The 19,695-nt window shown below is 40.1% G+C and overlaps 1 protein-coding gene and 1 long non-coding RNA gene across 12 annotated transcripts; one reads left to right on the top strand and one right to left on the bottom strand.

Annotated features, from left to right (window-relative positions):
* Nucleotides 1-513: 513 nt before the first annotated feature.
* LOC131219945 (uncharacterized) lies at nucleotides 514-6,797 on the top strand. Its single transcript, XR_009158522.1, has 3 exons — nucleotides 514-677; nucleotides 3,202-3,433; nucleotides 6,125-6,797. It is a non-coding gene; the product is annotated as an uncharacterized LOC131219945 (long non-coding RNA).
* Nucleotides 6,798-7,426: 629 nt separating this feature from the next.
* Nucleotides 7,427-18,579, bottom strand: LOC131218012 (receptor-like serine/threonine-protein kinase ALE2). Of its 11 annotated transcripts, none has more exons than XM_058212703.1 (18): nucleotides 18,102-18,579; nucleotides 16,471-16,650; nucleotides 16,265-16,390; nucleotides 15,998-16,177; nucleotides 15,564-15,656; nucleotides 15,224-15,322; nucleotides 14,860-14,952; nucleotides 14,594-14,686; nucleotides 14,289-14,417; nucleotides 13,974-14,201; nucleotides 13,774-13,866; nucleotides 13,070-13,171; nucleotides 12,859-12,972; nucleotides 12,176-12,547; nucleotides 11,510-11,791; nucleotides 9,912-10,304; nucleotides 9,101-9,344; nucleotides 7,427-8,546 (listed from the first exon to the last, which is right to left on the bottom strand). In XM_058212703.1, the coding sequence occupies exons 1-18, from the start codon at nucleotides 18,172-18,174 to the stop codon at nucleotides 7,847-7,849; spliced, it is 3,594 nt and encodes a 1,197-aa protein (XP_058068686.1). In that variant the 5' UTR covers nucleotides 18,175-18,579; the 3' UTR covers nucleotides 7,427-7,846. The 11 variants fall into 11 exon arrangements, with proteins under 11 accessions (XP_058068686.1, XP_058068683.1, XP_058068691.1 ...); XM_058212700.1 differs by having other exon boundaries at nucleotides 15,998-16,183; nucleotides 18,102-18,578; XM_058212708.1 differs by lacking the exon at nucleotides 14,860-14,952 and having other exon boundaries at nucleotides 15,998-16,183; nucleotides 18,102-18,578.
* Nucleotides 18,580-19,695: the final 1,116 nt, after the last annotated feature.

Genomic DNA, 19,695 nt, shown 5'->3' with positions numbered 1-19,695 from the left:
TATATGGGAGTGTATAAATATGACTCCAGTCTCGATTAGGATAAGAAAAACAAGAGAGCTTCAGAGCCAAAGGGTTTCAAAGGGATAGCTAAGGTTTCTACTATAAGTTGTTCCATCTCTTGTAACCTTCTTCCGATTATAGTGGATTGATCATAGCTTTGTGTCATGGTTTTTCCACAAGGGTTTTCCACGTAAAATTCGTGTGTTCTCTGTGTGTGTGCTTGGATTTTTATTTTTTCTATTGCTTGTTCAATTCATATATAAGGTTGCTTCCATGCCCAACAAAAACCTCGTCTTTTGGCCAAAGAATCTAAATGGTGGATCCCATATAGCACATGGACCCGATTTCCGTAACAAGATGTGTGTGTGTGTGTGTTGGGGGCCGGTGGACCCCACTAAGGTTGTGATTGACGTAAAATCGTGTAGGGGTGATACGCTTCAACTGTGTTACACGCATAGTGTTTTGTTTGGACTAGGAATGCTAAATTTGTGTGGAGTCTAAGGTAAAGGAGTTTCAATGGGTTTCAAACTCCTCACCCTCAACAATTATAAAAACAAGGCTGGGTCCCAATCCTACACACGGTTTGAAGCTCCTCATCCCATCCCGGTACTTCTCTAAAAGGTGTAAGGTGCGGAAGACTGTGGCATTAGGTTTACAGTGATGGCATCCCAAACCGGTACGAACTTCAGTTTAGATATCTTGATCCTCATCTCCAATGCACTGTTTGATCCTTTCAATTCTGCATTTAGACTTTACAGAAAGAAGATACCCTTTCAGGGGTGTCGTTAAAGTGTAAATCACTTCCAATAACACAATATAGCTTGAATCATAGGACAAAAGACCATTATAATAGCAATTTTTGGAAACAGATGTCAACAGCCCTTCTCAAGAAGAGGAATTATATGATGTGTGATCCCTCATCTTTTCATATCATACACAAGCTTCCAATTCTAACAAATGGGACCCACTGGTTTGGGTATTCAGAAGTACATTTGGCCTGTCAACGCACCCTTGATCAATGATTGAGAATGCTATCTGAGATTGGAAGATCTCAACAACCAACATTAGTTTTCAGTTGAAATAATTGGTGCACACTTCAAAAACCTGAAACTCAAGTGTGACTCAATAATCAAGTTGAGTTGATTCAAAGACAAGACTCCACTGAATCTTTACTTTTCTTGAATCAATGTGTAACGATTAGACCTATTTGGTAGCCAGTCGTGAAAAATACTTGATTCTGCTCTGTGGTCTTCCGCGACTCCCAACAAAAATTACTTTATCACTTCAGCTTAATAAGTAGAAATTAACCAAGTAACTTATCTAAGTAACTTACGTAAGGGGGCATTTGGATTGTAAGTTACCTAAGATGAGCTACTTATACTACAAAGTAGCTTATCTTGGTTTCTACTTACTAAGCTGATAAGAATGTTTGGTAAACAATATACTTATCAGCTTCTCCTCCCTTTCGTCTCTCCCAATGCCTCTCTTCAGCAATATATGAAAAGTAGAAAAGCTATAAAAAAGTAATTGAAGTGATTAAGTACTTTTAAGTAAAAAACTTACTTATAACTAACCATAAACCAAACTTATTTATCTAAAATAAGTTACTTATTTTCTGCTGTAAGTGGAAATAGCAACTTATTTGCTGGTATCCTAACAGGCCCTTAGGAGCGTTTGGATCATGAGTTGCTTAAGATAAGTTACTTATGCCACAAGTAACTTATCTTAGTTTCTACTTATTAAGAAGATATATGTTTGGTAAAATACATACTTATCAGCTTCTCCTCTCTTTCGTCTCTCTTATGCCTCTCTTCAGCAACTTAAGAAAAGTAGAAAAGCTTTAACAAAAAAAAAAAAACTGAAGTGATTAAGTACTTTCAAGTAAAAAACTTACTTATAACTAATCATAAACCATACTTATTTGGAATAAGTTACCTATCTACTGCTGTAAGTAGAAAAAGTAACTTATTTGGTGGTTTCCAAACGGGCACTTAGTGACTAGACTGGTAACTTGTCTGAATCACTAGAAAACTTGCTGAGCAGCAGGACTTGGTTTTGAATCAGACAGACTTGTCCAGTCGGCCCCCTGACTAGGTCAACTTGCCATGACTCAAACCAAGTTACTTGCTGTGTGAATAGTTTTCTAATAATAAAATAAAATAAAATAAATAATAAATAATAAAAATAAAAATTGAAAGTGGACTCGAACCAAGACTCAGTTTGAGTTGACCAGGCTCGTTGAGTTGGCTTGCCGACAAGGTAGACTCGGCATGAATCAAACCAAGTAACTCTCTGAGTTGCTTTCTAATTGAGAGAGAGAGAGAGAGAGAGAGAGAGAGAGAGAGAGAGTGGACTTGATTTTGACTTGGCCAAACTTATCGAGTTGGTTTGCTACGTGATGTGACTCAAATCAACTCACTCATTGATTCAGTTGTTGTTTGGTAAAAAAAGAAAGAAAAGGAGGGAGAGATGAAGCAAGTGATATCTACCAAGAGTGGTAGTTTTAGCTGTTTGATTATTACTTATAAGTTTTGAAATATTTAATATTACTTTAAATCATCTTTAACTTAAGAATTAAATTTCAAGTCGAGCAGACTAGCTAGATATCGAGTTTTCCATTTTTGAATTATGGTTCGTCTAGCTAAGATATGTCTAAATAGGCTTGTATGGATAGACGATTATGATATATGGGCTATTATTTGTCAAATACCTTGAACATGCATACAACATGTTTATAAATTAATACTAACACATATAGCACATGTCAGTTACTTGAAGATGCATGTTGGCATCTGTGGATTGCTGGAACACGCAGGGCAAATGTAGAACATGTGGCATATGCAATGTGGGCCTTGGCATCTATATAACACTTGAGTAGGGCCCTTGAAGGTGGGGTTTGGAATGTGTAAGGTGCTTGAAAATGGGAGGACTTGCTTATAGCACATTAACACATATGACTAATCTGGCACATGTGCCATACATTGTGTGTAAAGAAAAAAAAATCAAGATTTACACCATAATGGCTATATTTTGGATAGCTTTTTTATTTTTATTTTTCTTTTACTAGACTTGATGCCCTTGTCTAAGTAATAGTGTTTAACAAACCATGGATAGTACCACTGCAGACATGGCAATTTGAATAGAACTTTTTATATAACCAAATGACCTCTTAAGCGATAGTTTAAGTGTTTGTTCAACAGATGAGACCCAGTTGGTGTCCAATCGACAGTGATAATGAAGCATCCTCACTTGCAATTCCACAAGAATGGCAAATGAATGAGAGCTGTCCACGTGGAACGATCCCCATACACATGAGTCCAACAGCATGATTTGCTGAGAATCCCTTCTCTGGTGGATTTTGGTAGAAAATATCCCCAAGAAAACTTCTATTCCAATCAGCAGAATCTCTTTGAAACAGTCTCTCCTTATCAGGTAAGTTCTAAATCACAGCTTCAATGCTACAAAACCTGACGACTGATGATAATTAAGATCTTGATTTTCTAAGCATGTTTTGTTTTGAATACATCAAAGGAGATTGGGTCATCCCAAGTTCACCTCTCACTCTGGAGTGGATCAGTTAGGCCCCACTGTGCATATGCCCACTTTCCACATGCACACGCAGCCTGTCTGATGAGTGGACCAGCCTGATGTTTGGCACGGGCCATCTTTATGATGACTCCCAGGTGTGAATCTAGAGGTGTGCATGGGCTTTAACAGACACGCTCCTTTGTCTAGTTTTCTAGCTAATCAATGTTTATTCATCAAGGGAGTGGAAGCATTTTACTAATGCATCTCGCTATTGGTGAAAAAGATAATGCCGAGCAGGGTGATCCTAACCCTTTGAATGCGGGCCATTTTGTTACAAAACATTTATCCTTTTACCAGCCATAGATCAATTAGCATTATCAAATCGAAATGCTTCTTTGAAATCATAAGCAAAAAGGTGGAGCCTATTGAACAGATGTTTCAAGATTATTATTGGATCCATTATGTTTCTTTGCTTGAGCCTGACTGTCCATTTTTCATGCTGTTGATTAGATTGTTAGGATGATCTGTTGTGCATACCTTTTGCACCATGGGTCGCCTCTACTGGTATGAACAAATAAACGGTTCAGTTCGATGATTGACCATCCCACATGTCAATTAAAGGCTTTAGAATGTTGTTGCCCCATAAAAGGGACATCACCACCTCTCTTCCTTATGAATATAGGTATTCGTCACTAATTAAGGTTGGTATTTGGTTGCACCAAATATCATGAAAGTTCATGAAATTTTGCACTAAATTAGACTGATTAATCACCAATATCTTGAAATTCCATTCATGATATTTCGGGCAACCAAACGCACCATTTAGACCTGTTTGGGAGCTTGAAAAGTATTCGGGTGAAAAATAATTTTCAAGAAAATGACATTTTCCCGTGATTGGGACTTCACATTTCAGTTGATTTTTTTTTTTTTTTTCCAAGATCGTATTTTCATAGAAAAAGTTGTAAAAAAGTTTTCCCAAGCAGGACTAAGGTTGTAAGATAATCCATCCACATTGCAGATCTGGATGACAAGAAAATGCCACTCTCCTTTTCCAAACTCCCAAACAGGCATAAGGTTGTAATATAATCCTATATGATTAATGTTTTGCTTTGTAAATTATATTGTTTTATGATGTTTAATAACTTTCTATCACGGAATGATGGAGGTGGCTGCTACAACCTTCTTTGTCCTGGTTTTGTGCAAGCTAGTAAGAAGATCTTACTTAGTGGTGCACTATCCCCATTATCTACTTATGGTGGGACCCAGTACAGGATTCGACTTCTGGTGTACAAGGTGAAACAGGCCCATCTTCATCAAACTATTACTATCAAATAATAACATTTTAGCATTTTAAATCTTATGAAAAGGCAATCGTCCTGTGTATGATGATAATTGGATACATCTTACTATTAGAATAACCCTAAAACTAAAACTAAAGAGGGCATGACATCTGTACATGTGAATGGTTTGAGATGTGATCATCCATCTAGAGTACCCGTTTGCAAGGAGCATCATGGATGGTCATGTTCAAAAATTTCCCCTGACCAAACAGGTCTCAATCGGCTGATCAATGCTAGAAATGAAACAAGAAATCACTAAAACTAAAATGAGCAATAAGTGTATTAAAAGGACAAAGGCCTGCAACCAAATCTGGACACTTTTAGGTCATGTTTGCAAACAAGGAATCCAAGAAAAAAAAAAAAAAAACAACCTATCCAATGATAATTTCTATGTGAACTATAAAATATGGATTCCAATTTTGAGCTCTTGTTTGGATAGCAAGTGGGAATTTTGTATTTTTTTCACAATAGTCACTTTCTCGTGCCAAGAATTCAAATTATGAAAAATTGTAATAATTGTTGGGTACAATCCACCCTTTTCTTTACTATCCAAACCATAATTCAAAAACTCGGTGACTCGACTCAAAACTCAACCGAGTCAACTCGATTCCACTTGAAAAATTGAGCTGTCCCTATGAAACTCACTAAGGAATCTGAGTCACTCGGTTGAGTCAAGAGACTTCTATTTTTGGAGTGATTTTGCACTCATGGCCTTAACCAAGCTACTCAGCAATATTACCAACAGACCAAGCAGTAGCTTGTTCTAAGAACTTTAGATTTTTATATTCATGCTATTTTAAAAGTCTATTATTAGTGTGATTAAATTCTTATTTTAATTATTAAATATTGAGTTGAGTTGAGTCATCCCTTCACATCAGCCTGACCCAACTGGATATCGATTTGAGTAGTGCCTTCAAGTCAACCCGAGCCAGCTGGATATCAAGTCAAGTGTTTGATTTTTTAAACTATGATCCAGACACAAACCAATCTTCACAGCAAAGTAAAACCCTTTTCCTTTACCTTTTCCATTGTTTGGCATGGAATCCATGGTTTCCAGACATCGCCTTGTGTTGCTGCAGATCATGCACCGAAGCCAACACCATAAGCATTGGCGCCAATGGATGCTTACAATCAATAAATCCAGTTTTACTAGCATTAAATTATTTGTAGTGATGATGTACATGCCAATCATTCTAATTCATTACCAGACTTAGCAATTGCAACTAACCTCTATATGATTTAACATGTGTAAGAGGACCCAAAGAGTGGGAATTGGTGGCTGCAGATGAACGAGATTCAGGTCGGATATTGGCCCGGTTCCTTGTTCGAAGCTTTAGCTCACAGTGCCAACACCATTGCATGAGGAGGTGCAGTTTATAACTCTGTGGGACCATCTTACACAGCCACTCAGATGGGGAATGGTCATTTCCCAAGTGAAGGTTTTAGGAAATCAAGTTACATCTCCATGATTCAAATCTTGGATCAGAACAACACCCGTAAAAACCCTCCAGTGGTTGAGATATACACAACCAACCCCAACTGCCATGATGTAAATCTTGGTGGAGATGGGACCTCTTTGGGGTATCATTTCTATCATGGGGGGCCTGGTACTGGTTCCAACAATTTCATGTGAGAAACTATAGCTCATAACTCATCACTATCCAAATAAAGCATTTTAAGCTATGTAAGCAATCAGTATCACCGGTAAGATATTATTGGATTGAATTCAAGTGGTTTTTTTTTTGTTTTTTTTGCCTTCCATCTTAATAGCCCATCTGGATGTAACTCGAACCATGAACTGTTTGGATATTGCTGCAGCTATGCACTTGGGATAAACCAAAACAATGTTAGCCATGTGCATGCTGATTTCATCTTGAGAATGCAACTGTAATTATCTCACTTTTGAGAGTGCACAAAATACAACTGAACATTGCAACAGTTTGCCGGTATGTCCAGAACACATTCTAAACCAACAAAACCCTCTCATCCATCTAAAATAATGAAACCCTCTCATCCATCCACATAGTGATGTGAAACATGAACAAGGTGAAAAACATATTCTAAAATAACAAAACCCTATCATCCATCTACATAGTGATGTGGAACATGAACAAGGTGATTAGGATTGTTGATCTAGTGGACCATCATCAGATGGATCGTAGATCAAAATTCACTATCTTGATCATCGAGAGTGGAATACATTTAGGGCCAATTTGGATCCTTGTATTGGACAACGCAAGCATTTTAAACTCTCTTTTTCTTTTCTTTTTTTACCCAATCCAGTTCGAAATGCATGAACTACAAGGATCCAAACAGGCCCTTGGTTCATATACAAAAAATAGAGAAGGCAAAGCCTGTGGAATTTTTATTACTGCCAGAGTCATTCTTTCAATTAGACTTTTCTTACTGCCAGGGTCATTACTTCAATTAGACGTGGTCAAATTTTAAGAATCCCACCCATGCCACCAAGCCAAATCACACGAGTCAATTTGTATAGCAGCCTGCACAGATTTGGTTTCTCGGAATTTAAACCTCACGTGTAACAAATTCACAAGCATTGGAAACAAAAACAGGCCTTGATGAATTTCAGTTAGAAAATTACAAACACCCTCCCATAATCAGTGTGGGAGGGATGCGAATCCACCAGAGCTTTAGTTCTCTCAAAAATCTGAAACAACCATAACCCACTAGAACTATGGGTCAAAATGCTGCAAAGACAAACTGAAGCAACATGGCCCTTGTTCAAAGTAGTCATGGAGTTTTATTCAGGTCCATAACAACCTTAACATCATCCAAATTATGCAATTGCATTCGAAATCCCCGGACCATGATGATCTGCATGCTCTCTATTCCTTATTCCAGTTGCAAGAGCAGCGCGACATTATTGACAACCAAATTCATGGTAAACCTTCCATGTGTGCATGCCAACTGCGAAAATCTTTTGATGGGTCTCTGCAAAGTCATTGGATTTCAATCATCATGGCCACATTTTGCCACCCTCCAGCCCTGCCAATGATTTGAGAGTCACACCATGCTCACTCACGCTGCCTCTTGAAACACCTCCCTGCCAGAACTGCCCGTTCTTGCCTGTGCTTAGAGGTCCTGAACAAGAGTGCCTCCGGAAAGATCCTGATTCCTGCCTCGTGATTCGTGCTGTCATACTGAATATCTCTGATGTTGATATTGCTCTCTCTGCCTCAAGGCCTGAGTCATAATCAGCTGTTAAGAAGGACCGAGTTTCCGGCGGCTGACTCGAAGCATTACTAACCCTGGTATCAATGTCCTGAGCTGAGGATAAGTCCTCTTGGCTAAAACTACCTGATGCACCTCTCTTCTCATCGTTCTCATTGCACACTAGCTTTAAGGCCTGTACTACCTCACCCATAAATGGCCGGTGCGAGACTTCCGGCTGAACACACATTGAAGCAATAGCCGCTACTTTGGCCACACTGTCGAATGGGAAATTAGATCCTAGAGATGGGTCAATGATCATCTCCAACCCCTCCTTGCTCGTGAGGAGTGGTCGGGCCCATGTAACCAGATTCTCTTGACCAGGAGGACGCAACATATCCACAGGTTTCCTTCCCGTTAAAAGCTCAAGAAGTACAACACCATAGCTGTAAACATCACTCTTCACAAGAAGATGGCCTGTCATTGCATACTCGGGTGCCACATAACTGCAAAACAAGAAGAGATCAACACACGTTGTTTAAGCTCTACATAAGTTTTAGAGGTTATATGATGCTTGGCCGAAGGTTTTTTGTTTTTACCCCAACGACTGTACACTGAGTTCCACCTGCAATCACAACTGCTAAATTGGTAGTCCACATAATAGATGGACAATGCACAGAATTTTCCTAAATTGAGTTTTCACTTTCCAAACAGTGGCCTACTTCTCGATAGGCTACAATCAACCAGAGAGGATCACCAGATTGGACAGATAAGACTACCCAGTGTGAGAGAATTTGGGGTGTGACCATGATGGCACATCAGATGAACTGCCTCGATAAAAGATAGGTGAATCCTATATGTTGGGGCATAACCCATTCAACATGGGACACACACCATGAAGAGAAAAGTGGGCCCTTCTGTATGTTGGAGTACGACACATTCAAGATGGTGGCCACCAGATGAACTGCCTGGCAGAGCATTGGATATTTGCTCTAGAAGTTTATATGAAAAGCAAGATGAGATTCATGTTTGGAGCATTATAGATGGAATAACTTCATACCCAAAAGTTCCCATAACACGTGTTGAGATGTGCTCGTTTCCACCGTCCAATGCCGATCTAGCCAATCCGAAATCGGACACTTTCGGAGTGAAATCATGTTCCAACAAGATGTTGCTGGACTTGAAATCCCGATGGATAACACGTGGACTAGAATCCTCATGCAGATAGGCCAAACCTCGAGCTGAACCAAGTGCAATCTTCATACGGGCACCCCAATCAAGCGGAGCAGTTTCCTTGTCAACTCCTGAGCATTGATCACATTCAAAACCATTTCTTAAAAGGATCAAATAACTCATGGCCTTTTAGTATAGGCCATGATGAGAAAGAAAAAAAAAAGAAGAAGAAGAAGAAGAAGAAGAAATCAACTACCTAATGAGAAACTACATGGTCCTGAGCATCAGCAATAATTTGCCGTTGCACAGGATGTAGTACATGCAGGACCTATGGCTTGGAGATCTAGATCGTTGACCTGACAGGCCCCAGCATGGAAAGCAATGTCCCCAAAAAAATGCCACATTGGAAGGTCCTAAGCTTTTCAATCTCGGCCAACTGTCTGTTCAATATGGAGCATTTCTTGTTTCTTGATCAACGATAGTAAAGTTAGGATATTCCAATCTAGGAGATTCTTGGAGCATCCCCATCCACAGCGAGCAGATCAACAGCCAGGCTCAGAGAACCATGGCCACCACATGTATGGAATTCTATGCATCAGAATTATTTGCTGAGGCTCAGGACCCCATACTTGTCTTAATTAGCAATCTATACTAAGTCCACACAACAGCTAAAATGTGATAAGGTTTGTTTTCGGTACCGTGCAAGTGAGATTCCACACTGCCATTGGGAATAAGTTCATAGACCAGGCATCGGCTATGCTCTTCTGTGCATATACCAATCAACTTGACCAAGTTCCTATGATGCAAACGGCTAAGCATCTCAACCTCAGCCAAAAATTCTCGGCTACCTTGCTGATCATCTCTCTTGAGAACCTTGACAGCCACCTTTGTTCCATCTTCAAGCACACCGCTGTAAACACGCCCGAAACCACCTTCTCCAAGCACTGTTGAAATGTTGAAGCTATCCGTAGCTTTCTCAATCTCACCCGCACTGAATGTTTTAGCTGACCCAGTATATGTTGCTATGCTAGAGCTGAAGGACAGTGATGTGGAACTAGCCCAGCTGCCAAGCACCATAGATCCGGCCCCTCCTGACATGCCAAAATGGGAGAAAAGGTCACACATGTAACTAAAAGAGAAGGTATATGATGTTTGATCGAGCTTTCATTCCACCCAATAAGCTATACATGTGCGGCCCACCTCTTGGTGAATCCAAATCATTTATATGGCAAGCACCTCGTGCAGGGAGATGGCCAGAAATCTCCGCCATCAGTTGATCTTAAAGTTCAACTGGACCACTTTTAAATGTGAACCATAGGTTGTAAGCATTCATTTTGATGGTATGAATGGGATCATCTGCAAGAGGAGAATAAGGCATGGCCCATCCCATAATGGGTCCCAACAGATCAACAGCTTAAGTTACCAAAGGTGGGGCTAATGTCGTCATGTGCGATCGCATATGCCATTTTTTTTTTCCAGAAGGCACATGCCAACATATGCAATCCAGGATAGTATGCGATGGCATACCTTTTTTTTTCAGAAGGCATATACCAACATATGCGATCCAGGATAGTATGCGATGGCATACGTTTTTGTGCAACAAGTATGCAATGGCATACTCCATTTGCGATCGCATATAGGTCCCAATGGTAAAAAAAAATGACCGTTGAATCCATGTATCCAAACATCATATACGTGTATGGTAGCCCATGTTAGTATGTTTATTTTTTCATATATTAAATTTAGAAGTCAATAAATTGAAACTTGTAACTTTGTAAGTTGTGCTCTTTTTTTGTAAATTGTAAATTGTATTTGTAAATTAAGTTGTAGCTTGTTATAAGTTGTTCAAGTTATCAAGTCATCATTTATCAATAAAATTTCTATATTCGAAGTTTTTAATAATTAATTCTCTCTTAATGAAACTTGTTGTTTGTTTTGTTAAATTTTATATAAATATAATATAAGTAATTAAATATATAACTTAATTTATAGATGGTCCAATAGTCTCAAACACTCAAACTACAATGAAATAGGTAAAAGAACCCAATCCAACCACTTGCAGTAATTAGGCATAGTTTTTCCTAATTTTTTAGATTTTTTTCAAAATTTTTTTTTATAATTTTTTCCCTTTTTTTACATATTAAAAATAAATAAGCTAGAGCTATATGCAATCGCATATGCTAGCATGCGAACAGCATATGCTGGTTGCATACAATGGCATATGCGATTTGACAACATTGGGTGGGGCCCCAACCTAGACAAGTCAAAAGCATTGTTTGCAAGGAATAATGTTTACCTGATGGCTTGGTAGGAGGTATTGAAGCACGCATGGTTGGTGCAGGCTGACAAGCATGACTACCACGCTTCCATAGCAAAAGCCACAAAGCTACAATACTTAAAACCAAAGCTATAGCAGATGATAGAACTATGATAACAATTAGGCTGCCACCAAGTTTTTCTCTCCGTTTCTTCACATCAACACCTAGAGGCTGTATCCTCCTTGAGTTATTGTCATTAGCAAGTTGCCCACCATCTACGTTGATGCTGGCAGGTGCCGAAGGTGGTGAAGGAGGAAGGCCTGTGAGAAAAGATAGTTTTAAAACAGTCTGCTGATCTGCCTTTCAAGCATATAGGACCTTGCCAATGGGATTCCCAAGTGAGATTGTAAGGAGGTCTAGCATGCCATTCATCAGGTTAGGCCAGCAGGCAACATGCACAGGCCCAGACATCAAGCTGGTCCACTCATCAGGTGGGCAACAAGCATATGAGAAAAGAGAGACAGCAGTCCATATTCAATCTACTTGTCCAGCTCAACTGACAAGTGGACCATCCTTATTTTTAGGCTAGCACATGTTCAATGTAGGCAGCCCCACCTGATGAATTGCACAGAGGCAAATCTGCAACCCTGCCCCATTGTATTTCTCAAATATAAACATAACTGAAGAAAAAGAAGGCCCACTACCTGGATATCGAACATATAAAACATCATAGTCACCAAAGAAGTTAGTCTTTATGACAACTTGTTTGTGCCAGAATTTCTCGTACGTCAAAAAAGCCGTAGTGTTATCGAATCTATCTCTGAGCGGTACCAGATCAATGAGGACAATGGTCTTGTCCTGATCCTGGCTGGCAGCATTTGCTCCCATGATGCGGACCTGGCTTTGTTTCATGAAAATTCCAGTTGCAATTTCTTGGGCTAGCTCTGAAACCAAAGGGAAGAATGTGTAAAGTGCGACATTCAGATGCAGTCCAACTTGAATCGGCCAAACACAGCCACAAGGTGATCCAGGAAGGGTGTTCGTTAATGGCTCCACGCATGCCACTGATGTACAATCTGCAAGTTGGACAAAATCAAACTTTCAATTTACAAATATTGATATTTGGTTTGAAGCACAAGCCTGCACAGAGTGCTCTCTGTGCTGTCCACTTGGGATTAAGGAATCTGGACTTGCCAAACCAAGTCAACTCAGTTCAGTTGTTTCAGCAAGTCTCGGACATTTTTCACAGTAAGTTTCAGGCAATATGATTATTCCCAGCCAAGAGTGAGTCAGACTCCAGAAACGTGATTAATTTCCTTGGGATTCACATAGATTACATTACGAAGGCAGAATAAGAAGAGACAGTGAGAGGGTCCTGAATATGTACCTTGATTAGGAGGTGGAGGTGGTAATGCTCGAATTGGTGATGGCAATGGCATCCTCGGCTTCTTTGGGAATGGAGCGGAAGGAGAAACAGTCGGGGGGTGAATAGGCCCTTGCCCTATACCAGGTCATAACCATAAGCAACTTTCAACACCATAAATGAAACAACCATGGTGAAGAAATAGCAACAGACGGAAAGGTAATTTTTCCCATACTTTCAGCTGGGCCAGATGGAACTGCTAGTGATGGCAAAGGTGCAGGAGCTCCCTGGTTCACTGTTGGAGGAAAGGGTGATGGTATAGGAGAGAGAGAAGGGCCTGATGTGAAGCAACCAAGTCAAAACTTAAAGCAACGATATCTTGTTTGAGGCCCCCTGCCAAAGCTAATGAAAGAGTAGGATTTCCAATCCCTCCTGATTTCAATGTGGCAATGTGTACAAGATCTAGGCCATTCAGCAGGGAGGTTCACTGTGTGCTTGACATGATTCAGCAAGTGGGCCATGCATGTACAACAAACATGAACTTCTTCTAATGTTTTATAACTGTCAATTTTCCCTCTCCTGATTTCAATGTGGCAATGGGTACAAGATCTAGGCCATTCAGCAGGGAGGTTCACTGTGTGCTTGACGTGATTCATCAAGTGGGCCATGCATGTACAACAAACATGAACTTCTTCTAATGTTTTCTAACGGTCAATTTTTCCATATAAATGTGGTCACTTGATGACCAAATGGCCTGATCTTCAGGCCACAGAAAATACACATTGGAGCCAACATGACGAACAGCTCAGATCATGCACATATTTGCCAAGTTGTGCATGACGAGGAGATCAAAATGTGCAATTGCAGAAATAGCATTTGCATCTCATCTGGTTTGAAGCAGTGCCACCATTCGCAGTGAATTGTGAATTATTCAAGTACCTTGATTTAGGGCTGGAGGACCATGTGGCCTTTGTCGACTCCTCTTAGGGTGTACCATTGGAGGATGTGAAGGAGCTGGAGAGACTACTGGACCTTTAACAAAAATGAAGAAAGGGAGAAGCATTAGATGAGCCAAATACATGCATTCATATCGCCTGTCACATTTGGTTTGATTGACACACTTTCAGCCAAAACCCAACCTTGGTGGTATGATGGTGGAGGAAACAAACGTGTGGCTGCAGGTGGAGGGCTAATGACTTTTTTCCTTGCATGATATTTATGAGATGAGATCGGAGCTGCAGGTGCAGGTGCAGGACTTAGAACCCTCTTCCTTATAGGAGGCTTGGGAAATGGGTTAGACAGGGGAGAAGCATCATCTGGGGGCTTTGGGGCTTCATGCGGTGTTGGATTTATAACAGGAGATGAACCTGCAGGCAAGATCAACATTCGTTGGCGTAGAACTTGCACTTTTAATCCATGCATTTACAACTTGAAAGCTCAATATGCAAAAAAACCTTTCGTTGGAGAATGACTTGCAGGAGATAAATGGTTGAATATCTCCCTTGGAGGTGCAGCAACCAGCCTTCCATGCCTTCTACCATGAAGAATCGGGGGAAAGATTGATACAGGAGAAGCAGAGGGTTCTGTAGATCATACGAAGACCAGGTCAGGATCAATCATATTCCATTGTTTCTCTCATATGGCGAATAAGACGGCATTAGAATCAGAGGAAGACTTCATGATTCCAATTGAAATAATTTGAATGCTTGGATTGAAATAACAACAACAACAACAACAACAATAATGACATAAGGAGCACCTGACGTAGTAATTGGAGCAATCCTTGAACCACTTGGATGTGTGGCTGGAGGCACTAGTGGCAATTCCTGCGGGGTTGGAGATTGACTCGGTACTGTAATGAAAACACGGTCAAAACCGCATCAAAATCAATTTCAACTTGCAATCAAGACCAATCATATTCCATTGCTTCTCCAGCTGGTGAAATGAGAGGAAGATTTCATGGTTCCATTTGAAATACATTTGAGTGCTTAGATTTTTATTTTTATTTTATGCCAAAAGGAGCACCTGATCTAATGGCTGGAGCAACCCTCGAAAGGCTTGGACGTGTAGCAGGTGGCACTAGTGGCTCCTTGGGCTGCATTGGAGATTGACTTGGCACTGTAATAAAAAAACAGTGAAAACTGTATCAGAATCAACTTCAACCTTCAAGTGATACTAAAAAGAACCAACGGAGCATTACCATATGGTGCTTTCCCATCATACCCGCCCTCAAGCATTCATTCTCTAGTACATACTATTTTTTCCTATAATTATTTTATAGTAAATGATATTTAGAGGGATCAATTGGATGAAACAAGAATTCATGGTTCCATTTGAAGTACACTCGAGTGCTTAGATTTTTATTTTTATTTTATGACAAAAGGAGCACCTAATCTAATGCTTGGAGCTACCCTCGAAATGTTTGGATGTGTAGCTGGTGGCACTAGTGGTTCCTTGGGCTGCATTGGAGAATGAGATTGACTTGGCACTGTAATGAAAAAAATGGTGAAAACCATATCAGAATCAACTTCAACCTTCAAGTGATGCTAAAATGAACCATCAGTGCATTACCATTTGGTGGCTTGGTGCTTTACCATCATACACGCCCTCTAGCATTCATTTTCTAGTATATGCTATTTTTTCCTATAATTATTTTCTAGCAAATGGTTCCATTTGAAATACATTCAAGTGCTTAGATTTTTATTTTTATTTTATGCCAAAAGGAGCACCTGATTTACTGGTTGGAGCTACCCTCGAAATGCTTGGATGTGTAGCTGGTGGCACTAGTGGTTCCTTGGGCTGCATTGGAGATTGCCTTGGCACTGCAATGAAAAATTGTTGAAAACCATATCAGAATCAACTTCAACCTTCGAGTGATGCTAAAACAAACCAACAGTGCATTACCATTTGGTGCTTTCCCATCACATCCACCCTCGAACATTCATTTTCTAGTATATGCTATTTTCCTATAATTATTTCCTAGTAAATGATATTTAGAGGGATCAATTGGAAACCAAATATCATCCTGAAAATTCAGCATAACAGAGACATATTTGCAGGGAGTAAGTGGTAATGTCGATGCGCAAATAGCTTGGACAAAGCTATGATGTGATGATAATTATGACAATGATGATGATGAAATGCTAATATTGAGAGAGATAACCTGCCCCATCAACTGCGTGGGGTGTCTGATTCCCCGTGGATGGGGCCACCCCCCTTGATTGCTTATGTTCCTTGCTTTTATGATGAGATGGAGCATTCTGGGGTGCGGACGCTACTGGATCTTGCACTCCTGGCGGTGCAGGTGCCAACTTCGGTGGCAACATCATTGGAAGAGGTGAAACTGATACTGGATTGCAAGCAGTAATCCTCATCAAATGATGATGAGTGCAAATACATTTTGGTAGGATAGTGATTTAATAAAGGTCACCTTTAGGTAAAGCTAGTGGACCTGGTGGACTTGTTCTTGGCGATTTTCCATGGTATTCAAAAGTGGGTGTTCTATCTTCGGTAGGACGAGGCGCAGGAAATGTCGGTTGTGAGGAATTAGCATAGCCTGCAAGAGAACCAAATAATTACATATCCATAACAAAACTATAAGAAACTAGAAGTACCTGAACAATCGTAAAGAGTAACCTTTTTCTATGGGTCCATGTGGTGCAAGCATAGAAGGGGCAATCAATCTTGAGAGATGAACTTCCATATCTATGCTCTTAGACGGAGCCCCCAAGGTTATCGGTAGCACAATCCTATAAGCAAATGGTGGCACGTATAATGATTTTGATTGCAATTTTCTAAGCAGATATGCAGCAGATCCTGCAAAACCATATTAGTATAACTATGTAAGATTCACAGAGCTTTACCTGGTTACACCTATGGCAGTATAACTTCCAGGTGTATTTGTATTAACTGCTTTTTCATGACATTTTCTGTCCACAGTAACTATCTAATGCCACAATTCATGGGGCATGTTATCTGTACAATAAGATATGGAATGAACCATGTGCTTATGCAAGGAGATAAGCGACCTTGGTCAAGTGAATCAAATTCCTCATTGAATATACAATTGTAGTTAGAGCAAGTTCATTCATACTACATAAATGGAAGGAATGCCACGCACTGATCTCCTCAGAAAGACATTAGCATTCCATAAATATCTCAAGTAGATAACAGTACATGTGGGTGCTCACGGTTCCAAGGCTGACAAGATGCATTACCGTGAAATTGTGGTTGAGATAAATGATGAGAGAGAGAGAGAGAGAGAGAGAGAGAGAGAGAGAGTTCTTATTCTTATTTCTCCAGTGATTTGCGGCAAAAAGGGGGATGGGGGAAGGAGGATGTAAACCCATTCAATAGGGGTTCTGTTTTCCAGGCCGCTCGAGAAAACAAGCACGCTTGGGAAGCCCCACCAAACACAATTTGGAGGTAACCCCAAAATGGAACCTAAGTCAAGCCATGTTTAGCTTTTGGTGGCACCAGGCAGATTGGGAAAAGGCAAGGAACCCTTGCATCAATGTGTAGAAAGGGCATGAGCAAGGTCTGAAGAAGATTGCATTTGATGCACAAGCCTATACAATGCTAAAAGAATTGTTGAAATTCTGTACTCCAAACAGCTTGGGTGAACAAGCTTTGAAATACCCCCAATTCAATATACAAACATCAAACAACTTACAGAAAATATCTCATATAGGCATGCAGCAATTTACATCCATGCAATAAACTGATTTCACTCATGAAATACATCTTAAATCACATAAGTATAAAAACTCCATAGTCCCTATCATGCTAATTGAGATGAAAGAGAGAGAAACCAAAAGTAAGAGAGTCTAAGCTCCACTTAAGATAATGAATGGAATTTTCTTCAAGGTTCTGCCACACAACAGAATTCTTGTAATGAAGATACCACCAGAACTGACTTCCCAACAAAGTGATCTCCATACATCGGATCCCATCCAAAGCATTACCGACTATTATTGAAACAATAACGATCCCAATTCATTGAGAAGAACCCAGATCCTAATTCCTTCTCCAAACAGGGAAACACAACAATTCCATACATACGAATACATCTGAAAGAAAAACATCCACCAATATAATCGCACATATACGCATTCTCAGTGAAAGAAAACATGAAAATCACATCAATTCAAGTAATGTCCATCAAATAACTAAAATGGGGTCTAAATCAAAATAGTCCTAAACCCAAAGAAAGGGCATAAAAAAAATAAATCCTACACCCATATTACAAACTCAGCTCACTTCATTACCTTCAGATCCATGGAATTCAGAACCAATTGCGATGCAGAAAAGCACCATTGCGAGAACCAATCGCCGCCCCATTTCTCATCCGAGATCGAACAGCCCATAAATCTCTAATACTTCATTCTGGAAACTGAAGCTTCCACACCCAAATACTCACTCAACAGAAAGGAAATCGGGAAACCGAAACAACCCATCAGAAATGAGAGATGGGTGAACTTAAAGGAAGGAAAACAAGCAAAACCCATGTGTACAGACTCAAGCTAGATTAAAGAATTACACACAAACAGTACAGAAAAAGCAATGAAAAGGTAGTTTTAACAAAGCCCAAATGGGTATTGGGTGGAAAAATCTAATAAGTGGTTTCTTTTTCAGGAGCTCTGGAAATTGCAAGCATTTGAGATTGAGATTGCCATGCAAGGAACCGTTTCCTTCGACTGTAATGAGTTAATAAATAGAGAGAGAGAGAGAGAGAGAGAGAGAGAGGCTCTTTTAAAAGAGCAGTTGCATGTGTGAGAGATAGGAATGATTTGGTTTGGTAGGGAGATGGATAGTGACTCGGGGAGAGGAACAGCCGAGTTATATGCTCCTCTGCCCGAGGACTGTAGAGGAACACAGTTCTTTAATACTCTGGCAGAGTGCAATGCTCCGTACGCATGCACGTGGGTATTACACATGTGGCATTCATTAACTTCAGATCCAACAGTGGAAATAACGAGATCCGCTGTTGATAGTGCATAGCCCGATAATTAAAATTATGGGATGATCCTGACCTCAGATCAATGTCACTTATCTTTTTAATTTGGACCATCGATTATTAGATGTCCAGCAATTGGCCAGCTGAGATTATATGTCTGGTGGGACTTTTGAGTTGTAAACCAACCCAGTGGGACTTTTGAATTTGAGGCATACGATGCCACGTGTATAACTTTTGTGTGCGTGCATACTGAGTACTGTACTTTGCCAGAGTATCTGAGTATTTCTCAATGCAGTATGCCAGTATCCTCGATGGGCCCACGTTAGGTGATCCAGATCTATGGATGATCCTAGAGTGGATACAGTGAAGCAGTGAGCTATTTTTGATAAGATGATATAAACCCTTACCCGATTATCTGCAAACCCACGATTGAGAAGAAAAGAACAACCGACCTTCGTCCAAAGTCAACTGAAAACAGGCCAAAACTTCAATGGCTGAGATGGGTTTGTACACATGCGTTCCAATACAGATTAAGCTACCGTGCGCTTCGAATTGTGTAGGCTAACAGTGATGTTTATGTGGAATCCAAACCGTTCATCTGGTAGGGCCCATCATATTAAGCCCAGATCTCAAAATTCATTCTAATTCATTTCTCAGGTGGGCCACACCAAAGGAAACAATGGAGGACATTGGTGAGGGTGACACCTACCGTAGAAACTTCCAGATGAAATATGATGACAGCCGTGTTTTGTGTAAACCACCCCAGCTATTCATCAGTTGAGAACACCAGGACAAAGGACCACACCTAAAACCAGGTCATTCAATAGCTCCTGTGGGCCAGACCATGTGAATTTATTTATTTATTTATTTATTACACACGCACACACACCCCCACACATTCACGC

The sequence above is a fragment of the Magnolia sinica genome, chromosome 1 (assembly GCF_029962835.1).
Source record: "Magnolia sinica isolate HGM2019 chromosome 1, MsV1, whole genome shotgun sequence".
Taxonomy (NCBI): Eukaryota; Viridiplantae; Streptophyta; class Magnoliopsida; order Magnoliales; family Magnoliaceae; genus Magnolia; species Magnolia sinica.
Note: the sequence above shows the minus strand (reverse complement) of the source record. Positions and strands in the feature narration are given on the sequence as shown.